At 39.8% G+C, this 24,286-nt stretch overlaps 1 protein-coding gene across 3 annotated transcripts in view; it reads left to right on the top strand.

The window, feature by feature from the left end:
- NIPAL2 (NIPA like domain containing 2) overlaps window positions 1-24,286 on the top strand; it is a 109,941-nt gene that overhangs the window by 68,101 nt on the left and 17,554 nt on the right. For all 3 annotated transcript variants that reach the window (XM_002819317.6, XM_009243977.4, XM_024251431.3), the window contains 2 exons: window positions 9,041-9,162; window positions 19,124-19,220. In XM_002819317.6, coding sequence (XP_002819363.2) covers window positions 9,041-9,162; window positions 19,124-19,220 — 219 coding nt within the window. The remainder of the gene's footprint in view (window positions 1-9,040; window positions 9,163-19,123; window positions 19,221-24,286) is intronic.

Raw genomic sequence — 24,286 nt, 5'->3', positions numbered from 1 at the left:
CCTTCAATCAGCTGAAAACTATAGAATTTTTTTCTCTCTTCTCCCTTAGACGTCAAAAGCACCAAATCATCTGTGAGATCCTAGTTGATTTAAGACCAGATAGAGTCATCATGGAAATAAAAATAACAGTCAACTCATCAGCACTTTCCAGACCAGTAATTTGATTACTTCAAGTCACCTAGAAAGGGTTTCCCTAAATAGAATATCAGGAGATTAATAGTGAGAGGAGGGCCATTTCCTTCCTTCCATTTCCCACACCAGAAGTCAGCTTGATTTGGAGCCAATATCTAGAATACTAAACTAGCTAAATGACCCGTCGTCTCTGGTTGAGAAGACAGATTGACTGTTTTGGTTGCAGAGCTGCCTCAAGAAAGGAAGCCTTTCTGATGGAAGGTCCAGGACTACTTGAATTCACCACATCATTGAGATTTTCAATCAAGGGCTCCTTCAAGGTTTAGCTACCATAAGCCTGAGGAATCCAGAGAGGTTGTACTTATGGGAGGGTATTCCCAAATGGTTTGATGTTAAGGAGTCCAATTTATTCTTTGACTCCTGTTATCCCACAAAAGCAATAATTGGACTCCCACTGACCAGGAGACATACTGCAGGGACCAAAGGGATTAGACTGCAGTCTTGGTTGCAGTCAGGTTAGCTGAATAAGAAAAACTCTTAAGGCTCCTAAAAGTCAGGTCAGACCAGATTCCAGAAATCAGCAAATGGGCAGTTAATATTAAGTAGCATCCAGCTGGAAAGTGGACAAAATTCAAGATTTCAGGTTTTAGTTCAGGGAAAGAGGAGCTTGGGAACCAGGATATCTGTTGTGGAAGAACTGTGCAAGTACATCTTAGATTCTAAGACTCTACCGGCCAGAGGTGCCAGTGAACAGAAGCTTCAGAAGGAGCCTGATTCTGGGGTGTTTTCCTCCAACCACATTCTTGGTGCACAGGTGTCTGGTATCTATAGAAGACTTTTGCAACGGAACACTAGTAGCCTCCTGAAACAAAGGCATGCTCACAGCTGGATCCAGTTAAATGTCAAGTATTTCCCAAAATACAAAATATTCCCCCGAAACACTACTTCAGTACAATATAAATGGTCAAATACGTTTAGAAAATATGACAACCATATCCTCCTCTGGGAGATTTACAGCGAATGCTAATACGTTAGGATCTGAGAGGTTTTCCAGTAAAAGAATGATTTAAGTTTGTTTAATTCATCTCTTCTCAAATACATTTGCCTTGGGACCTTTTTTGGTGGAGCATCTGTCTTATGAAACTGGTTCCAGGGAATCCCAGTTTGAGAGTGCTCTCCTAAAGAAAACTTAGGGCCAGAAAAATTACCTGAGACCAGTCAAGGACCCCAGGGTCCTCTGCCAGGAACAATCAATTCCTTTTATCCCCAATGAGGATGCTGCATACGGCCTCAGGTTGTGCTCTGTACAGCTCCTAGGGGTGCCACTCATACAGACTTCAATGCAAATGACAGCCCTGAGCTGTCCATTCAGTGGCCTTAATTCTTAATGCAAATAAGAGGCAGTGGAGTATAATAGTTAAGAAAATAGACTACCTAGGTTCCAATCCCAGCTCTCCTCTTCTTAGCTGGAAAATCCCAGGCAAAATAATTATTTCTTCTGTGGCTCAATTTCCTCATTTGTCAAATGTAGATGGTAACAGTTTAAGAGTATACATTATATAGTATTCATATTATATGTCATATACTGTACAACTTATGTATAGTATAAGTTGTAACAGTGTAATAACACAAAGGTAAATCATGTTCACAGATTTGTTGTAAGGATTAAATTAGTTATGTATAAAGCATTTAGAACTGTGCTTACAAGTATTAGTTATTACTATTATAGTTATCATTATATCATATTTTAGCATGATGCTGATTATACCATAACTCTCATGTCAGCCATACATGTCTAAGAACTCAATAATTTTAAGAACATCACCTAAAAAAAATTATTACTGGCCGGGCATAGTGGCTCACACATGTAATTCCAGCACTTTAGGAGTCCAAGGTGGGAGGATCACTTGAGACCAGGAGTTCGAGACCAGCTTGGGCAACATGGCCAGACCCTATCTCTACACAAATAAAAATTTAAAAATTAGCCAGTCATGGTGGCACATGCCTGTAGTTCCAGCTACTCGGGAGGCCAAGATGAAAGGATCACTTGAGCCCAGGAATTCGAGGCTGCAGTGAGCTATGATTGCATCACTATACTCCAGCGTGGGTAACAGAGTGAGACTGTGTCTCTATTTAAAACAAAAAAGATTACGTTCCCTTGGCATATGCTCTCCCAGTATAACTAGTGTATCTATTATAAAAGGCAGGGATTTGCTTGTTTACCTGTTTTGCACAAATATCAAGTTTATAGGGAGAGTTTTTATTTAATATTTGTGTATGTTATCAAGCTAAATCTAAGATTCCCACCAGACCATTATAGACTTCTAAGTGACTTGAGTTGTATTTGATGACAAAAAGGTATTTGCTGCAGATTTGGGCATGAGGGCAGAGGATGGCATCCCATGCCTGTATTGTGGGTAGCATCTAGCATCTAGACATTGGCTCTTACCTGCAGCTTACCCACAGCTGTCTAGCTGTCTGGCTGCTGTTTTATGTCCCCTCCAATATCCAGATCTTGGGAATCTATGCACTAGTTTCCTGAGGCTAGCTGTGGGTAGCAAACATAGGACTGCTAATTTTTCCTTCTTCTTTGTTATGTCTGTTAGTTATGCCATGTCCTTCTTTCTGTTTTCTTTGAAAACCAACAGTGAGAATTCTTTGCTAGGCATTGAGAAAACACCAGCCAATTCCTTCCTGCTCATTCCTTCCATTCTCAAATTGGGTTATCTCTTTAGAGACAGCCCCAATGATGGTCCCTGATCATCCCAAGGCTATAATATTAGAGACATAATTTTGGACTGATTTTCAATCTTAACTCAGATGGCCATTGGCTCATGGCAGGCAGTCAGCATCCTGAGATGGATCTATCCAGGGTCCGCTGTCACATCAGGCCTCTCAGTGGGCTTTGAAGCATATTCAGTTCCCTAGACTGGCCTCTTGCAGAGCCAAATTCCTGGGATTTTGCAAGTATGATGACTTAATTTGTACCTAGAGATGAGGAAACTGAGTCACAATGGAGTAAATAACTTGCCTAAGCTCTTCCAGGTAGCAAGTAGCAGTGAAATGTGAATTTTGTGGGGGCAGTTTCAGCTTGGATTAGGCTTCTGGGATCCAAGTCTTGACCTAAAATGTAACATTTCCCTGCGTGAGGAACATGTTGGTGATACCCTACTTCCTTTTGGATCTTACACGTCCAGACAAAGGAAGTGGAGCAAGATGGCTGAACAGAAGCCTCTACCAATCGTCCTCCCTGCAGGAACACCAAATTTTACAGGTATCTACACAAGAAAAAAGCACCTTCATAAGAACCAAAACTCAGGTGAGCAATCACAGTACCTGGTGTTAACTTCATATTGCTGAAAGAGGCACTGAAGAGGGTAGGAAGGACGGTCTTGAATCACCAACACCACCTCTCCCACATCCTCCAGCAGTGGCCAAGTGGCACAGAGAATCTGCGCACTTGGGGAAGAAGAACACAGTGATTACTTTGCACTGGAACTCCATGCTGCCAACACTGGGTAGAGCTCAGCTGATGGCCACAGAGGGAGCATTTAGACCAGCTCTATCCAGAGAGGAATCAACCACCCCAGAGGTGTGAACTTGAGTTTTGGCAAGCCTTGCCACCGCGGACTAAAAGGCTCTGGGGTCCTAAATAAACTTGAAAGTCTGTCCGGGCCACAAGAACTGCAACTCCTAGGCAAGTCCTGGTGCTGTGCTAGGATTAGAACCAGTGGACTTGAGGGGCATGTGATCCAGTGAGACACCAGCTGGGCAGCCAAGGGAGTGCAGGTGCCATTCCTCCCCCAGCCCCAGGCAGCTCAGCTCACAGCTCTGGGAGAGGAGAGAGAATAAAGAGGACTTTGTCTTGCAACTTGGATACCAGCTCAGCCACAGTAGGATAGGGCATCAGGCAGAGTCCTGAGGCCCCCATTCCAGGCCCTAGCTCCTGGATGACATTTCTCAACACACCCTGTGCCAGAAAGGAAGCCACTGCCTTGAAGGGAGGACCTAGTCCTGGCAGGATTCATCACCTGCTGACTAAAGAGTATTTGGGCCCTGAATAATCAGCAGTGGTAGCCAGACGGTACTTACCATGAGGCTTGGTATACTTGGTAGACTTACCATAAGCCTTGGAGACTCAGAGACGTATTAGCTTTGGGTGTGGCCCAGCATATTGACAGCTGTGGTGGCTATGGGGAGGAACTCCTTCTGCTTAAGAAAAGGAGATGAATGAATAAAAAGGATATTGTCTTGCAGCTTAGGTACCAGCTTGGCCATAGGAGGGTAGAGCACCAAGCGGGCTCTTGGGGTCCCTGATTCCAGGTTTTGGCTCTTGGATGGCATTTCTGGACCTATCCTGAGCCACAGGAGAGCCCACTTCCCTGAAGGGTAGTGGCAGGCCTGGCAGCATTCACCATCAGCTGACTGAAGAGCCTTTGGGTCTTATGTGACTACTGGCAGTACCCTGGCAGTACCTGAGGGTGGTGGACAGAGGAAGGACTCCTCTGCCTAGGGAAAAGGGAGGGACAAATAGAAAGGACTTTGTCTTGTGGTTTTGGTGTCAGCCTAGCTGCAGTAGAATAGAACACCAGGTAAATTTCTAAGGTTTCTGACTCCAGGCCTGGCTCCTGGACAGCATCTCTGGACCCACCCGGGGCCTAGGGGAACTTGTCACCCTGAAGGGAAGGAAACAAGCCTGGCTGGCTTTGCCACCTGCTGATTGTAGAGCCCTAGGGCCTTAAGCGAACATAGGCAGTAGCCGGGCAGTGGATACAGCAGGCCTTGAGTAAGACCCAGTGCTGTGCTGGCTTCAGGTCTGACCTAGCGCGGTCCCAGTGGGAATGGCCACAGGGGTGCTTGTGTCATTCCACCCCTCGCCCCCAACTCCAGGCAATTCAGGACAGAGAGAGAGAGAGAGAAAGAGAGGGAGAAAGAGAGAGAGACTGTTCATTTGGGAGAAAGTAAGAGAAGAGAACAAGAGTCTCTGTCTGTTAATCCAGGTAATTCATCCAGATCTTATCCAAGACCACCAACATGGTACCTCTACAAATCTGCAAGAACTACAGCATTACTGGGCTTGGAATGCCCCCTAATGTAGATATGGCCACAGTGACCCAAAACTTAGATCACAACACCCAAGTTCACTAAAATACCCAGAAAGCCTTCCAAAGAAGGATGGGTACAAACAAGCTCTGACTGCAAAGACTACAATAAATATCTAACTCCTCAATGCCCAGACACTAACAAACATTCACAAGCATCAAGACCATCCAGGAAAACATGACCTCACCAAACAAACTAAATAAGGCACCAGAGGCCAATCCTGGAGAGGCAAGGTTATGTAACCTTTCAGACAGATAATTCAAATAGCTGTTTTGAGGAAACTCAAATAAATTCAAGATAACCCAGAAAAGGAATTCAGAATACTGTCAGATAAATTTAACAAAGAAATTGAAATAATTCAAAAGAATCAAGCAGAAATTCTGGAGTTGAAAAATGCAACTGACATACCAAAGAATGCATCAGAGTCTCTTAACAGCAGAAATGATCAAGCAGAAGAAAGAATTAGTGAGCTTGAAAACAGGCTATTTGAAAATACAGTCAGAGGAGAAAAAAAAAGAATAAAAAGGAATGGAACACGCTTACAAGATCTAGGAAATAGCCTCAAAAGAACAAATCTAAGAGTTATTGGCCTTAAAGAGGAGGCAGAGGGAGAGATAGGATTAGAAAGTTTATACAAAGGGATAATAACAGAGAATTTCTCAAACCTAGAGAAAGACATCAATATTCATGTACAAGAAGGTTATAGAACACTGAGCATATTTAACCCAAAGAAGACTACCCCAAGGCATTTAATCATCACACTCCCAAAGGTCAAGGATAAAGAAAGAATCCTAAAAGCAGCAAGAGAAAACAAACAACATACAAAAGAGCTCCAATACATCTGGCAGCAGACTTTTCAGAGGATCTTACATGTCCAGATTACTCCTTTCGGCAAATGGGCCAGCAGAAGGTAAACTAACAAGTTTCCTAAGTCAGAAATCTGCATCTTTCAAAAGAAGGAATATATATAGCTTTACTGAAATAAAAATAGCAGGAACTGATGTCTTATACCACTTTTAGAAAAAGGTGGAATACAAATAAATTTAAAAGGAATTTATTTAAGGAAGTGCAAATGACTAACACTTTTAAACACTTATGAAAAATGTGCATACAACTTATAAAGGGGACAGTAAATCACATAAATATAAATGACACCAAATAAACAAGCATGCAACTGGTGGCAGCTACCCAGCACTGCCTTTGTAATTATTGCAGATAGCTGAAATAAAAATTATTAAGAAGAAAGAATGCGTGACCTGCTGAACTATCATAAAGTTACATAGCAGATGCACAGTGATGTGAGGCCCGAATGAAATAATATATGTGAAAGGGGCTTAGAAAGTATAATTGCAGCCGGGCACGGTGGCTCACTCCTGTAATCCCAGAACTTTGAGTGGCAGAGGCGGGCAGATCACCTGAGGTCAAGAGTTCGAGACCACCCTGGCCACCATGGTGAAACCCTATCTCTACTAAAAATACAAAAATTAGCTGGGCGTGGTGGCACGTGCTTGTAGTCCTAGCTACTCGGGAGGCTAACAGGAGAATCACTTGAACCCAGGAGATGGAGGCTGCAGTAAGCTGAGTTCGCACCACTGCACTCCAGCCTGGGTGACAGGGCAAGACTCTGTTTCAAAAAAAAGAAAGAAAGAAAGTATAACTGCAAAAGCATCGGCCATTTTATATTTTTAAAAAGTTTTGAAATGCAGTGAAATATACCCCATAAATATATACACCTCCTACGTACCCACAAAAATTACAAAATTTAGAAAGAAATGCAACGAAGATATACATTGATAGGGACAGTCATGGAAGGCAAATGCAGACATGGATGTGAAGTAGGGAGGGATACGTCAGGATGTGAAACAGGGACAATATTGGAAAGTTGTTCAGTAAACAATACTACCTCCATGAGGCAGAATACCAGTAGACTTAAAAAGAATGAAGCCACCCTGCATTTACTGATGTGAAATGTCCTCCAAAATGTTCCAAGTAGAAAAAAAAGCAAGATACAAAAAAGTTTATATAATACGCAATTATTTATGTAAAAAAAAAAACCTCATGCACACTTATACACACATGCATAAAACATCTCTGAAAAGAAAACCTCAGGAACTAGTGGTGGTAGTTAACTTTGAGGAGGAAAACTAGTGAACCACCAGGGTGCATGAGATTTAGCTTTCCACCAATCACCCTTGTGTATTGTTGGAATTTTGACATATACATGTGTTGCCTACTCAAAACTAAATTTAAATACAAGAAAGTTAATAGAATTAGATACTATTAGAAGAGATAAAGGAGTGTCTGACAAAGGAGCTTGATATAACTAGAAATTTGGATTTCACAAAAGAAACAGAAGTATCTGAGACATCTTAAAGTAATATGCTACTTTACCATACCAAGTTTAGAAAACAGTTTTTTTGAATCTCTTCCTCCTAGGGACCTACTTTTGAACAATTATGTAATTTTTTTTCCAAAGAAAAGACATGACTGACCAATAATTTTCTCCCAAGTTCTTATATACGGTTTTATTATTTGCTTTTATTATAGTGTTTAATAATGTATATTTTTTGTTTTTAAAGTTCTTATTAGAAATAGCTTTAAAGATTGCATATAATCTGTCTTCACAAAGTATTACAGAATAAATTGTTACATTATAGGAAACTTCCTTGTAGCTCTACAATACCCTGAATTGCTGTTGTCTAGCTTTTGCGAAAAATCAAATGCTATTTGTTTCCAGGAACTAGAGTTCAAAACCTAAGTCATTTGCATAAGAGGAACAGGAAATTGGTGCCTTCAAATTGTGAGACTTTGTAGACAAACCAAATTGTTTCAGGTTGGAGTCTATGTTGGTTATAAATTATATCCACAATAGCACTGACCTCAGAGATGAAGCAAGTTGAATTATGTTTTCAAGTGTGCTATCTAAAATATGCTACTTATACCGGGGTGTTTTTTCAGACTGCTAATTATATATAAATAAGCAGTTTTCAACATTATTTGGAAGGGCAAGTCCTCCCTTCACCCCTTCTTCGGTGGCCTCACCCCCTAACCCCCCTACACACATTCCCTTCTGTCATTTTAAGTAATGCTAAACCAACGGCAGTAACACGCTCCTTACATAGGTTTATGACGTGGTTTCTATTTTATTTTTATTTTACTAAGCTAACCTTGGAATTCTATATTCTAGATTGGATTAATTAAACTCCTACAGCAAAGCCAGCATTCAGCTTTGTTATTGCTGCTAAAAGGACTCCAATAAATGGCAGTGATTAAAGGTGCTCATTACCAGAGTTTCAAATTGTTACATCACCTGAGGGTGCTTCAAGGGATGAGGCCCCAGGGATGAGTGAGTGTAGAGCAGATCATCATGTGATAGACTTCCCTGTCCTCTGGACTGTGCCATCTAGATCTAGACAGATCGAGATGTGTCTAGATCCATCATGCACTTACTGGCCCATGAGGAAAGAGTCACCTTAGGAGGTGTTTTCACATCTTCATAGCACATATTCTGATCTTCCCGATCATTGGGGAAAGCTTCCCTGAAGATGCCGGGATTTATCCAGAACAATAGAGAAAAATTGGAAGTTATGTCCTGCCCCATCCATGCCCCTGCTCTATTCCCCTGTGAAGGGAATGCCTTCAGGTGAATGTGGATGCTATCCAAGGATGGTTTGATGAAACGGAGTATAATAGGGAGGGGTGACTGGCACTTTTACAAGTAATGCGCAGTCTCTAGGCAATGTCTGCATCAACAAAAGCTTTAGGTTGGTTTCAATTTGGTTTTTCTTTTCAATTTTATTTAAAGGTACGACACTGGCATTTGCAGGAACATATCTACTGGTGAACTTTGCTCCAAATATAACTCAGGCAATCTCAGCAAGAACAGTACAGTATTACCTTGTCGGATGGCAGTTCCTGATCTATGTGGTAAGAATTCTAAATATTTTACTATCCCTGAAGCTATATTATCCAGACCACTGGTACATGCAGATATTAGAGAATATAATCTTTTCCTTACTAGCACTAATATCTTATTAAAATCTAAATGTATTTGACCAATACCAAGTATTTGAAATACTAAGTCAGCAATAGAAGCACCCTTAGTTTCCCAGGTATCCTTTTCTGGAACAATTTCCGCATCGATTAATCCAGCAAGTTCCAGAGCAACATGTTTTAGGACAACTCAGAGTAAAAAAAAACATTCCCTTCCAAGTTGAAGGGACAATACTTGAGGACACATTTTGCTTTACTGAACTTTATTCAAAATAGGGGTTCTCTTCAAAAAAGTCCTTGTTTTTTATGGCTGCATAGTATTCCATGGCGTATATGTGTCACATTTTCTTTATCCAGTCTATCACTGATGGACATTTGGGTTGGTTCCAAGTCTTTGCTATTGTGAACAGTGCCGCAATAAACACATGTGTGCATGTGTCTTTATAGTAGAATGGTTTATAATCCTTTGGGTAAGTACCCAGTAATGAGATTGCTGGCTCAAATGGTATTTCTAGTTATAGACCCTTGAGGAATTGCCACACTGTCTTCCACAATGGTTGAACTAATTTACACTCCCACCAACAGTGTTCCTGTTTCTCCACATCCTCTCCAGCATCTGTTGTTTCCTGACTTTTTAATGATCGCCATTCTAACTGGCGTGAGATGGTATCTCATTGTGGTTTTGATTTGCATTTCTCTAATGACCAGTGATGATAAGCATGAGGGATAGCATTAGGAGAAATACCTAATGTAGGTGACAGGTTGATGGGTGCAGCAAATCACCATGGCACATGTATACCTATGTAACAAAACCGTACATTCTGCACATGTATCCCAGAACTTAAAGTATAATTAAAAAAAAAACTTGATAGATGTAGACAAACTGCCCTCCAAAATTTCCATATTCATTTATATTCCCATTAGTACTCTCAACCAATACAAAATACTTAAGCTTGTGTATTTTTCTCTTTTATTATATTTTAAATTTTATATCTTTAATTTTTCCAGTAAAAAAGATTAAAGTGATTTATTTAAAAAAAAAAAGTCCTTGTTGAGATCAATGCCACAGACTGTCTGAGAGGAGCACACAACAGTACTACAATGCCAAGAGATGTATAAAAGAATGAAATGAGGCTGGGCACAGTGGCTCACGCCCGTAATCCCAGCACTTTGGGAGGCCGAGGGGGGCAGATCACTTGAGGTCAGGAGTCTGAAACCAGCCTGGCCAACATGGTGAAACCCCATCTCTACTAAAAATACAAAAATTAGCCAGGAGTGGTAGTACACACCTGTAAACCCAGCTACTCGGGAGGCTGAGGCAGGAGAATCGCTTGGACCTGGGAGGCAGAGGCTACCGTGAGCCAAGATCGTGCCATTGCACTCCAGCCTGGGCGACAAGAGCAAAACTCTGTCAAAAAAAAAAAAAGAATGAAATGACCTGATAGAGAAATATGAAGGCGTTAACCAGGTTATCTCGTTTGATGCAGTGGCTGTATCTGTAGATATAAAAAAAGAGAATATCATTGAAAGGGCTGATATGTAACTTGTCACAGAAGTTAGTATAGATTGGGGAATAATAATATTCTAGGAAGGGTATGTAATAAGAAGAAAGCTGGGATAGTCTAGCTGAGCATTTAACCAAGAACTGGTTTGGTAAAATAGTTGTGAAGTCAATAAAAAGAATTAGGCTGGGCGTGGTGGTGTACGTCTGCAACCCAACACTTCAGGAAGCCAAGGTGGGAGAATCACTTGAGCCCAGGAGTTTGAGACCAGTCTGGCAACATGACAAGACCTCAACTCTACAGATAATTTTAAAAATTAGCCAGGCATGGTAGTATGCACCTGCAGTCCCAGCTACTTGGGAGGTTGAGATGAGAGGATCTTGAGCCCAGGAGGTCAAAGTTGCAGTGAGCCATGATTGCAGCTCTGCACTCCAGCCTGGGTGACAGAGTGAGACCCTGTCTCAAGATTAAAAAAAAAAAAAAAAAAAATCAAAGCACACAAATTATACATTTTTAGAATTAGAAGTGACCTCAAAAGCTAACTGGTCTAGCCTTCTGCCATTAAAACAGGTAAAATAGTATGATTCTACTTTATATGCCTAGTATTGAAAAGTGTGACATTGGCATTTACAGGGACATGTCTACTGAGGAAATTTTGCTCTAAGTACAGGACCGAAGCAGTTCCTAGTGTATATGACAAGAATTCTATATATCCTGCCATTTCTGATATGTATTCTGACCACTAGAACACAAATACTTACAGATCTTTTCACTTTCATTTCCTTTGTTTCCTTTTCTACTCCTTTCTCTTGCCCTACAAAGATACTTGTGTCTCTGTTTAAAAAAAAAAATTCTCATACACTACACACCCTTTTAATAAACTGTCCAATATCCCTCCTGCCATTTATACCAAGAATGTCTTCAAATAGTCTACTCTTGCTGGCCCTGTCCACTTCCTCAGCTCCCACTAACTCTTCACTCACTCCAGTCTGTGGATGGGGCTGTGGGTCAAAGGAGGTAGGGGACTTTGCTAGCAGAGCGAACAGCAGACAGATACAACAGCATTGCGTTATGTGGCTGGAGGGGGCTCACCGGTCAGATTTGTTTATTAGGAGGAGCTTGTACCCACAGTGTTGATGATGAACAGTGGGGGAGGCAGCCTGGTTAAGAGGTTGCTGACACAGTCCAAGCAAGAGATGATGGAAGCCTGAATTAATGCAACGGGAATGGGAATGTAGAAAAGGACCAAGTTCTAGAGGCTTTACATTCCCAACAGAAAGGGGGCTAGGAGTGACGAATGAGGGTGTAGGAGAAGTCTGGAGAAGTAAATTCCTCTCCATGAATTGCCAAAGGAATTGCTTTTTTTGGTCCTGATTCTTCTCGAACCTTATGCAGCATTTACTCCCTGGCCCATCATCTTCTGGAACCTCTGTCCTCCTTGCTTCCTCCAGATGTTTTCCCTGTTTCTCTTCTTCCTCTCTGACTAATCCATGCCAGGCTCTTGAGCACTTCCTCTTCCTCTGCCTCGCTTCTATTGATGCTGCACACTCTTCCAGGGTCTTCTAAAAGAATCCCATTGCCCACCCACCAGCATCCTTTTGAAAGACTTCCTAATCCAGATCTACCTCTCCTTCCCAGGCTCCTCCTGAGCTCCAGATCTATATTCTCATCTGTCCACTTATTACTCATCCCTGGATGTTCCATAGTCTCCTTAAATGTAACATATCAAAAACCAAACTATCTTCTCCCCCAAACTCTCTCTTCTCTTCCATGTCAGCCTCCCATACTGGAAACCTAAACTACACATGACTTCTCCTTCACCCTCATTCCTCACTCCTACCCCTGATCCTGTTGGAAATGTAAAGTCTCTTGGACTTGACCCCTTTTTCACATTCCCATTCCTGTTGCATTAATTCAGGCTTCCACCATCTCTTGTTTGGACTGTGTCAGCAGCCTCTTAATAAGGCTGCCTCCCCCTGCTGTTCATCATCAACACTGGTACAAGCTCCTCCTAATAAACAAACCTGACCAGTGAGCCCCCTCCAGCCACATAATGCAGTGCTGTTGTACCTGTCTGCCTCCCCTACCTCCTTTGACCCACAGCCCCATCTCCTTATGACCCCTGAAAACTCACCCTCATGGGCATGGCTCAGATTGGACCTCTTTATCTATTTACCTGCCTGTCTTATTCCAGAAGACCCTGCACTTCTTCAGGATATGAACTTGTATTGGTTGATCAATGAATCACTCAGGCCATCAGTCATAGTGCCCTGCCTATTTAAATCCCTGATCCTCATATGTTATGGCCCTGAAATCCATTTTCATAGGCCTTATTTCTACCCTAGTGCTGTCACTTCCTAGCTCTTCCCCTCACCCCTGCCCTCCTTCAGCCTTTAAGATTGGGCTTCCTAACTCAGATCACCTGTCTCGGGTCTGTCGTACTTTGTGCCACCCCTCTGCCCCATTTATCTTCCTACTTGTATGCCACAGTCAGTTCTTTAATTATCACAGCTTTCATCAGTCCATGATAAGCACTAGGAGTTCTAATCTCTGTGATTTACTTCTGTTTTTTATACTTTACAGAAAATTTCATGATAGTCCAGACTTGAAGCCTTACGAACAAATTATTACTCTTTGCCTGCAGGCAAAATAAATTCTTTATCTAGTTAAGAAAAGGGTCACATAGCCTGAAACCAGAAAATTAATGGTGTGGGTTAAATCCTTTGTATATTAAAGCTGCATCAAGACTTATTTCCTGGAATAAACAGCATTGTTTAATGATGTTCTATCTTGTATTGTTTTAACACTAGAGAAAACATTTGAAGAGATCCAAACTACTTTTTATTAAACTGTATATTTCCACAAAAAGTACTGAGATTAATTGCAGTTTGCCATTTTTCCAGAATCAACTCTTAAAATAAATTTATTCATTAATTTATTCACATATCCATTAAGTGGTGATTAGACACCAAGTTTAGAGAGAGGAATTCCCGTAGCAGGAATTTTACAGCTCTGGGAGAAACCCATATATCTGAAAAATCATATTAAGATAAAGAAAGTATACTTGAAAGTAAATGCCACAGAGAAAAATGTAAATAATTTCAGGTATTTATAACATGGCATAAAATAAACCTTTAATAAAGTCACTTTTGAATAACACTGTTGGCATTAGACTCTAAGGAGAATAGATCTATAGTATATTCATTTGTAATCTAATTCATTATATAATTGCATCTCTAAAGACTCTAGAAGTGATGAATTTTATACTAAGATCATGAGCTGAAATTTGGTTTGAATCTGTTAAACACCTAAGTAATATTTAATCCTCAGATGTGGCAAATTCTGTGCTTTTCTGCAAGCCCTGACTGCAAAGATAATAATTACAGTAATTAAGACTATTCTTTGACATATCATTCATCTAACTCTATGTATTATACCAAGTATAAATAAGAGCACCTGAATTGGCTTTCGGGACTGATCAAATAACTTCTAAAATATTTATAAGCCTGAATACATTTTATATTTCTCACAAAAGGAATTATAATATTGCAGCACCCACTGGCTCACATCAACCCCTTGTCTTGTGTGTTTGCGTGCCCCAGACAGATGTCTGTTTTTCCTTCAAGACTTACATTAAATGGAAGCCTCACAGAGACAAGGCTCAGGAGCTTTTCCTCTGATCTGGTACAGAAAAGAAAGGAAGGAAGATTTGAGAAGCCCAGGGTATACCAGCCAGAGAAGAATAAAGTGCACTCACTAAAACAGCCTTTCCCAGCCTGTCTGCCGCAGACGAGCAATCCCCATCCTTGCCAAAACACAAAGAGGAGTGGGGTTTTCAAGGTCAAACTAGGTGAGAAAGATTCTGCATAACATGGCCTGTCTGAGAAATTCATCATCTCTGTTAGCATGTTAAAAGCTAGAAGTCCTGTAAGAATGAGAAAGGTTTGATTTTGTTAATCCTACATGCCCCAGGCTTATTTGACCATGAGACCCTTTTCTTGGAAGGACCTTTTGTTGAGTAATACCTATGAGCAAACATGTTCTGCAAAAACCATGTTAGAAAATGCAGCCCCAATTCTCAATTACTTCATGTTCTTTGGCAGGCTTGGTCATGGCTATTTTGCTCACCCAGATTTTCCAAAAGATTATTCAAATGGAAACCTCTTTTGTGAACATAAAATCCTTCAGAAAATAATCTGCACATTGCTCATTTTCTCTCAGACAAAAAAATTAAATCAGCAGATGCTGGGGCCAAACCTGTCATTTGGTGTCATTCTGTACCCTAAACCTAATTATTAAGTCAGCCTTTCTGGCAAAGCTGCGACAAAACCTACCATCAGGTATTAGAAACCTAAGGGAGAAAACTGTATGTTTTTATAGGACATCAATATCTATGGCATGATGTTATTTGCCTTATTGTCTGAATGCAAATAGCACTTGTGTGTCCACACAAGGGTCCACTTCTTCGGTAGCAGAGTGGCTGAGCCCTATGTCTAGCTCAGACTACATTCTGTTCTTTACCTGCACAATGGCTGTATACATGGGGCACTGTTATCCTCTGCATCTGATGGACGGGGAAGTTGAGGCTGAGGAAGGCCCAGGAACTTGTTTAAGGTCACGTAAGTACTAAGTGATAAAGCCAGAACTCAAAACCAGTTTGTTCACTTCTGGGGTGCACATGCCAATACACCTCACTCAATGCCTCTCTGCAGAATTAATAAACTGACTACCAAGGATCAGATCTTTGTCCAAACATGGCCTTAGAGAGAACCTTTGCAGAGCTCATTTGTTTTGGACAGAGAAGCCATACGCTATGGCCATAGGCTATGCGTTTGAGAACTTGGTGAGGGAAGATGAGGTCAAATCGGGCTCAGATATTGGTACTGGCAGTGGGGCATCCAGTGCTAAAATTTTGTCTGTCTCTTTTGCCACACACCCCTTCAGCTGCCAGTGCTCTTTGTATTAAGTTGGTGCAAAATTAATTGAGGTTTTTCCCATTGAAAGTAACTACTTTGACAAATTGAAAATTGTCTATTTTTGTCTATTTTTCCTTCAAGGCTTACATCAAATGGAAACCTCACAGGTACAAGGCCCAGGAACTTTTCCTCCGATCTGGTACACAAAACAAAGGAAGGAAGGATTGCACCAACCCACCAACCTAATACAAAACTCCTTTGCTATGTAAAGCAACATCTTCACAGCTTCTAGAGATTAGACCAGGGACTCCTATGGGGGCCATTATGCTGCCTATCAGAGCTGCATCATTTAGCCCCTCTGAGCCTCAGTTTCCTCACCTGTAAACTGATGATAACACCTACCTCCTAAGTGGTTGTGAGGATTCAACAAATTCGTAACAGGAAGCTCTGAGAACAGTGCACAGGGTGTGGGGGACACACAGTAAGTGCTGTTACTTTTTCTAACCTGTGAGATTGCAATCAATAATGCAGCCTCTTCCTGGAGCACCGCAACCTGCAGAAATCACAGCTTCTTTAATATTGATGCTTTCAGGGAGAAAAAAAAATGTTGCTAGAAAAAAATCAGCATTAATTCATACTGCTTTAATATTTTATTCCTAGGAGCTGTGTGACTTCTTGCCACGAGGCAGAACCAGGGCAACTATAGTTATTCTGTGAATAATGAGAACTCATGTTTTATTTATCTGAAGCCACAGAGATGGAATTTGCCCACACATGAAAAAAGTTATACATGGTTTCTAGAACTGATAACAAATACCTGCAAAAATTAATAATCAGCATGAGAGTCGATTTACCTAATAGGCTCTGTGTGTTAACACAGGAAGAGCTTTCTTTTCTCCAGCAACAAATACAGCGGCCCGAACACTGCTGTGAATTGTCTATAACTGTTTCATGTGAGAAATGGAAGCCTGTGGTTGAGGGGAGACTGGGCCCAGAGGGATATTTCTGTTAACAATTGGTGAAATGCACAGAAATTAGGACACCCAATGTTTTGATGGCCGTTTTAGGGAAGGCAAAGAGATACAAGTTTAATAGCTTTTGTAGCACTACTCAATTAAATCAAGGGTCTGGCAAATAAGTCCCATAAGAAACAGTTAAAATAATTGGTTTAATTTACCAGGAGAAGAAAAGACAAAGGGATGAGTTCATCTTCCATATTAGATGAAAAGGTTTTTAAATGAGGAAGATAAGGGCCTGCTGTTTCCCATGCCCACAAAGGATTAGAGAAAAAAACAAACCCACAAGCAAGCCCTTGAATGGAAACAAATTTAGGTTGACTTAGAGAGGGCGTTGTAGGTAGAATGCATTCCTCAAAATAGTGAAGTCCTTAACTCCTGTGGTTAAAAAAAGAAAAAAAGAAAAAAAATTAATGATGGTACTGTTAGCTGTTAGAAAAGTAAACATTCATACTTACAAATTCAGCCCAAGAATACCATCTCGTCAAAAATAATAGCCTGGGACGGACGCAGTAGCTCATGCCTGTAATCCCAGCACTTCGGGAGGCCAAGGCAGGTGGGTCATTTGAGGTCAGGAGTTCAAGACCAACCTGGACAACATGGCAAAACCCTGTCTCTACTAAAAATACAAAAATTAGCCGGGCATGGTGGCGGGCACCCGTAATCCCAGCTACTTGGGAGGCTGAGGCAAGAGAATCACTTGAACCCAAGAGGGAGAGGTTTAAGTGATCTGAGATTGAGCCATTACACTCTAGCCTGGGGAACAGAGTGAGACTCCATCTCAAAAAAAAAAAAAAAAAAAAAGATGTTAAAAATAAAACTGAGAACTCAAAATTACACTAAAGTTCTTAAGGACAGGAAAATTTTAGACTTTCAGTCAATTAATATTTATTGAACAGTTTATTAGATATTAGGTCTTTTTTGGCAACTTATTCATAATAAATTCGAGGTGTGATTTACTCATTAATTCCATCAGTACTCATTGAGTGACCGACTGTGTGCCAGGCACCAGAGATTGCGTGGCAAAAAGAGTAGGTAAGATTCCTGTTCTAGGGCTGGCATTCTAGTAGGGAAGACAGACAAGAAACACATAAACATATGAACAAGAAATGATGATGGCAAAATGCTCCACAGCAACCTGAAGCTGGGGGTGTGACAGGATAATGAGTGGCTCTGTTAGATCAGAAGAGTCAGAGAAGAACTCTCAGAGAGGTGGCATTTGACCTGTGAGCTGAGTGACTTGGAGGAGCCATTGTGCAAAGATCAGTGAAAGAGCATTCCAGGCACAGCGAACAGTCAGTGCAAAGGCCCACAGGCAGGAGCAATCTGAAGACTGCAAAGAACTAGGGAAAAAAAAAAGAATTTTTAAAAATTGCCATGAGGCTGGCACAGAGTGGACCATCCAGGAGTGAGCGGTACAAAATTAGGTCCAGGGAGTTGCCTATGACTTTATGATCCAGGAGGGAGTTTGGATTTTATTCTAAATGTGATAGGAAACCACAGGAGGTTTCAGCAAAGGAATGAATGGGTCTAGTTTATATTTTTACCACATGCATCATACTGGAAGAATGTCACAAATATAATACATGGTGAAAAAAAGCAAGCAAGTGAAAGCAAGTATGATTCCACTTGTATGAAGTCCAAACATGCAAAAATAAACTGGGTACCATTTAGGGACATATAAAAATGCGATAAACTATAAAGAAAGTGAATGATAAACACAGATTTTCAGTGTAGTGGTTCCTGGGGAGGTTGAAGGAGGAGGGGAGTGCCGCTGGAGAGGGGCACATGAGAGACTTCAGAGGTGTCGGTACATTCTGTTTCTTAGGTTGGGTAGAGAGTCTGTGAGTGCCTGTCATATTACTCTAAATCCCTTTGATGTGCGTCATATATGTTCTCTATGAATAAAATATTTCATTATCCAAATTGTTTTTAAATGATTCCTCTGGCTGTGGAATGGCTTGATTACAGAGAGGCAAGAGTAAAATCAGAGATGAGTTAGAAGCAAATGCAGCTGTCTAGAGGAAGGCAGAGAGTGGGGGAAAGGGGTTTGGGGTTTGTGCAACACGGAGTGTGGCAATGCCACTAACTGGCAGGCAAAGGCCCTGGAGGAACAAGCTGGGAAGGTAGGGAATCTAGTGGGAGGTGTTACCCACATTACTGTGGCATGTCTATTAAACATGCATGTGGAAATGTCTCGTAGATACTTGGGGAAATGAGGCTGAACTCCCAGGGAGGTTAGGACTGGAGATCTAGATTTGGGCATCACTGGCGGAGAGGGGTGTTCGAGCTCTGGGTCTGGATGGCCGAGGTGCTTATACTGCTCTCCTGTGTCATCCCTAGGAACCTCAGTCACCCTTAATTCTCATATGAGAACTGCTGCAAAATCAAAATGAGAAGTGTGACATTTTGAAGACTTTGCATAGAATAACTTACTCTTTTCCATCTTTTTCATTTCTAGATTTTAGAAATATTAATTTTCTGCATTCTCCTGTATTTGTATAAAAGAAAAGGAATGAAGCACATGGTGATTCTGCTAACCCTGGTGGCAATTCTAGGTAAAGGCATATTTTGTTTTCTTATTCTTTAATTGAGCTGTGCTGAGTCATAAATGAGGTTTGAAGGAAAATACTTAAGCATTCTACTCCTTTCTCATTGTTTATATTTTTCAGCTCTGATCTATAGGAAGAAACTGAGTCTAAATTATAAAAATTATATGTTGCCTGTCCATTACTGCAATTGATATATACTTAATTTTTAAAAAAATACATTTAAGGATTTTTTGCTTCTTGATAACTTTATTTGCTCCCTGATAATTTGAAGATATTTTGTTAACAAGTAATTGAAAATCTTAAAAGAGAAACAAATTAATGATCCCAATTAAAACTCTTGTGTCAGAAATTGGTTAACAAGACCTATACTATTTATATTTTCTTTAAAAACTTTATAATATGACTAATAGGAAACATAGATGTAAGTAAGCAGTATGATTTTCTTAAATATCACATTTCTTTCATTCATTGTTTACCAACCCATTTACTTTGTTTTTCCAGAGGCACCTTGTTAGAGTTGAAAATGAGTGCTTAGATAAGCCCAGTATGTATTTTTAATGTATCTTCCCTCCCTTCTCCTTTTCTGTCTCTTTCTGTCTCTCTGTCTCTGTCTCTTTCTTTCTCTCTCTCTCTCTTTCCCCCACCCCTACACACACACACACATACACACACACTCTTTCTCTCTCTCTCACTCATAAATACCAACACTAGGAGATCTCACTAATTATTTAGGAAATTCCCTTTAAAAAATGTATTTGTAAATCTTCCTTCATTTCCTCTTAGCCAGTCAGATGGCCCACACATCACGCGCGGTTTGCCATGACTCAGAAGGCTGTACTAATACCCCTGGGGCAGCATGCAGCCTCCATGTTAATGAGGTGCTGGGTTTTCATGTTCCTATCTCATCAACTAGTTCTCTCCTTTGTACTAGAAAATTTGTGTTTTTGATAGTTACTTACAGAAACAAATGTACTCTGTGCTATATTCAGGTATGCTGTAGATCAAGAGAACAGAAAGAGAACTTTATATTTGTTTCTTTCCAAATTACCAAGTAGGGAAAACAAAAGCAGACAACTAAGAAACAAAATGTACCTTATATAAGAAAATAATGAAAATGAAGCCAACTTTAAATAGGAATGTAAGATAACAGAATTAAGATAATGCATAACAGTTATGATAATAAATGTAAATGGAATACGTTTACCTAGTAAAAAAAAAAAGAAAGAAATATTCTCAAATTGGACATCATGGAAACTTCCAGACTGATTTTGAAAATGATTCTGAAATTGGATTCAGCCAATTTGCACTAGTACAGCTGTAAGCGTTATTCAAATAGCAGCCACCATGCTTCTTTCCCCTATTATCTCCTCCTCTCAACCCCAGCCCCATCATGATAAATACTAAGACAGGGGTTCTCCAGGACCCTCTTCCAGCAGTGCCACGGCCAGCACCCTTTCTGACTGGCCCTTGCAGGTTGCGAAGTGTTTTGGCTACATGCATAAATTTTCATCTAAAACAAGGTAAATCAGCCTGAAAGTAAAACAAAGCAGGAGGTCATGATATTACTAAATGAAAATTAAGGCAGAAAATATTAAGTGAGATAAAAGGGGTAATTTATCCTGACAAAAAGAGCACAATCCACAAAATATCATATCCAATATGCAATAGAAAATCTGCAGAAAATGCAAAACTACACTAACAGAAATATAAGGGAGTTAGGAGACTTCTCTCAGTTCATGGAAGATAATTAGACAGAAAACCATATAAAGACAGAAGATCTGAATAATTAATCATGAACTTGTACCTCTAATATTGAACTCTAAATCCTGAAAACAGAGAATAAACTTTCTTTCAAGTGCCTGTGTAACGTTTACAAAAGTTGATCATATAATTGGCCATGAAGAAATCCTTGATAAATTCCAGGAAGTTGAAAGAATACAGACCACATCCTCAGATCACAGTGAAATAAAAACAGAAAAATACTAACAAAAATAGAAACCAGTAAAACCCTACCACCTGGAAATGTTAACACTACCCTTAAACTGCAGCTGTGCAAAGGAGAAACCAAGATTTAATTGCAGCATATTTTTAAATTATTATTAAAGCACTTAATATTAAACCTAGAGTTTATGACTAATGCTGTATTCAGAGAAATTGATTGCTTTAAATGTAAGTCAATTAAGCATTCAACTCAAGAAATTAGAAAAAATACTGAAATAAAGCTAAGGAAAGCAGAAAGAATTAATTAAAATTAATTAAAAAGGCAAAAATTAATGAAATAGAAAAGAGAAAAGTAATGGATTTATAACTAAACGCAACAATGTGTTCTTAAAAGACAACTGATAAAATAGATCCTCCATCAGAAAAAAAGAAAAACCACAAATACCCCAAAATAGAAATGATAGATAGATGTGCATGTATATAAATTTGAATGAATTGCTTATTTCTTAATGAAAATAACTATGGAGGAAATAAAGGAGTTGTTAAAAAGCTATATCCTAAAAAACAACCAGGCCTAGAGAGTTCCAAAGGTAATATCTTCAAATCCTTAAGGAATAGATTATTCTGATGTTGTTGCAACTATTTGAGGACATAAGAAGAAAGCTTTTACTTTTTAGAAAACATAATCAGATAAGACTCACCTCCCAAAATGGGAAACAAAACAGGAGAAACAAAAAACACTATGAACTAATATCACTGCTAAATATTGATACAAAAATCCAAAAAAAAATTAGCAAACAAAACACAGAGCAAATCATATGCAGTGACAAAGTGGTCTTTGTTTTGTTTTGAGACAGAGCCTTGCTCTGTCACCCAGGCTGGAGTGTAGTGGCACAATCATAGCTCACTGTGGCTTCAAACTCCCAGGTTCGAGTGATCTTCCTACCTCAGCCTCCTGAGTAGCTGGGACTACAGATGCGTGGCATCATGCCTGGCTAATTTTTTTTTTTTTTTTTTTTTTTTTTTTTGGAGAGACAGGGTATTCCCATGTTGCCCAGGCTGGTCGCAAACTCCTAGGCTCAAGCAATCCTCCTGCCTCACTTTCCCAAAGTGCTAGGATTACAGGCATGGGCCACCGTGCCTGGCCCAAGTGGTCATAATAAAGCTGGTTCTTCTCTGTAACACTTACAACAATTTGCACTTACATATTCTACTTATATGTTTATATGCTGTTATGAGCCCCTCTTCCTGGCCAGATTAGAGCATGTCTATTATTTACAGTATATATTCTTTAAGTAGAATTGAGCACAGTAATCACACAGTAAACATTTGAATTTAATTAACTATGGGAATGAAAGAGGGATTCTTTAAGAAATTCATTAATATAGTTCATCAAGTTTCATATGCACTCCTAATAAAGAACTTGTTGGTGAAATACCAGAAGTGTTCTCATTACAGCAAGAAATGAGAACCAAGGTGCTCACTCTGCACTGTGTGCTCATCTTGAATATTGTACAATGAGCATTAGTACGTTTTAAAAAAGTGATTATGAAAGTCATGTTGTATCCATGAAAGGTAGCAAAATACATGATATTGCTTGTGTGATTGATAAAAAATGGAATTAAAAAAAAGAAAATAGCAAGTGAGGGTAGTCAGAAGAAAGAAACCTGGCTTCTGGTGAGTGGCCCACTTTGCCAGTAGTGGTGATCATTCTTAAAGGACTCCAGACCTGGTGTGATGGCTCACGCCTGTAATCCCAGCACTTTGGGAGGCCATGGCAGGTGGATCACCTAAGGTCAGGAGTTTGAGACCAGCCTGGCCAACATGGTGAAACCCCAGCTCTACTAAAAAGACAAAAATTAGCTGGGTGTGGTTGTGGGTGCCTGTAATCTCAGCTACTCAGGAGGCTGAGGCAGGACAATTATTTGAACCCACGAGGCGGAGATTGCAGTGAGCCAAGATCGCACCATTGCACTCCAGCCTGGGCCACAAGAGCGAAACTCCATATCAAAAAAAAAAGTACTCTAAAGCCTCTGGGTTGATCAGGAAACCAGGAAGGCCAGGAAGTCCTTCTCTATCCATGGAATGCTTTGGTTATCAGAGACAAATTAATAAATAAAATGTTTATGGCTCTCATAAGGAAATGTTGATGGCAACCTAGGAAAATTTTTGAAAGGAGGTATATTGATGAAAATCTAAGAGGGAATTGAGAGGGTCAAACTTCAAAAACAGGTCAGCACAAGTTTAGAAAAAATAGTGTTGTTCTAATGATGAAAGTATATATGGTAATTATTGATAATTAAGAAAATAGACAAAGATACAAAGAAAAATATAAAAATCTGTGTAACTGAGCACTGTACAACAGAGTGTGACTGGTACTCTCTGGAAGGCAGTTTGCTAGTATATTTGACAAGCCTTCACAGTGGCTGTAGTCAGGAATTCCCCTTTAGGTGGTTTTCCTAAGGAAATAGGCAGAGTGATAAACAAAGACTTATGTTCAAGAATATTCATCACAGCCCCACTTTTAATAGTTAAAAAAAATGAATACAATCTAAATATCCAAAAATAGGGAATTGCCAAAATAAATTCATACAAATTCATGCTTTAGAAAAATACTTAATGGAATAGAAAATACTTTAGGTAAACAGGTTCCTAAGTGGTATGTACTTGGAAAATAAGCTCCTAAGTAGCATATACCTTATGATTCACGTGTTGTAACCTATTCCTTATAGATAGGAAAATAACAACATGTCCAAATGTCAAAAATGATTTGAGGTGAGTGCTGAAACTACAGGTGATTTTAATTTTCCTTTCCAGGCTTTTCCACTTTTCCAAAACTTTTTAAATGGATGTGTTTACTTTTGTAGCTTTTTTAAAATGAATTTAAAGTTAATTCATTATCCCAGTGCTAGAGATAACCACTGACAATATCTTGATGTAGTTTATTCTCATCTTTTTTTTCTGTGCTTACCTAAGTACTTTCTATTTTTAAGTATAACTTTAGAAGAACACTGCATTACAATTATGTATTTCCACCTATCCTCATCAACCACCTCCCAGAAATACTTAGAAGTACTCAACACCAGCCTAGAAATAACTTACAGGTTAAAATAGTGATTAATCAGTTGACA

Source organism: Pongo abelii, chromosome 7 (genome assembly GCF_028885655.2).
Source record: "Pongo abelii isolate AG06213 chromosome 7, NHGRI_mPonAbe1-v2.0_pri, whole genome shotgun sequence".
NCBI classification, from domain to species: domain Eukaryota; kingdom Metazoa; phylum Chordata; class Mammalia; order Primates; family Hominidae; genus Pongo; species Pongo abelii.
This window is presented reverse-complemented; position numbering and strand designations above follow the sequence as displayed.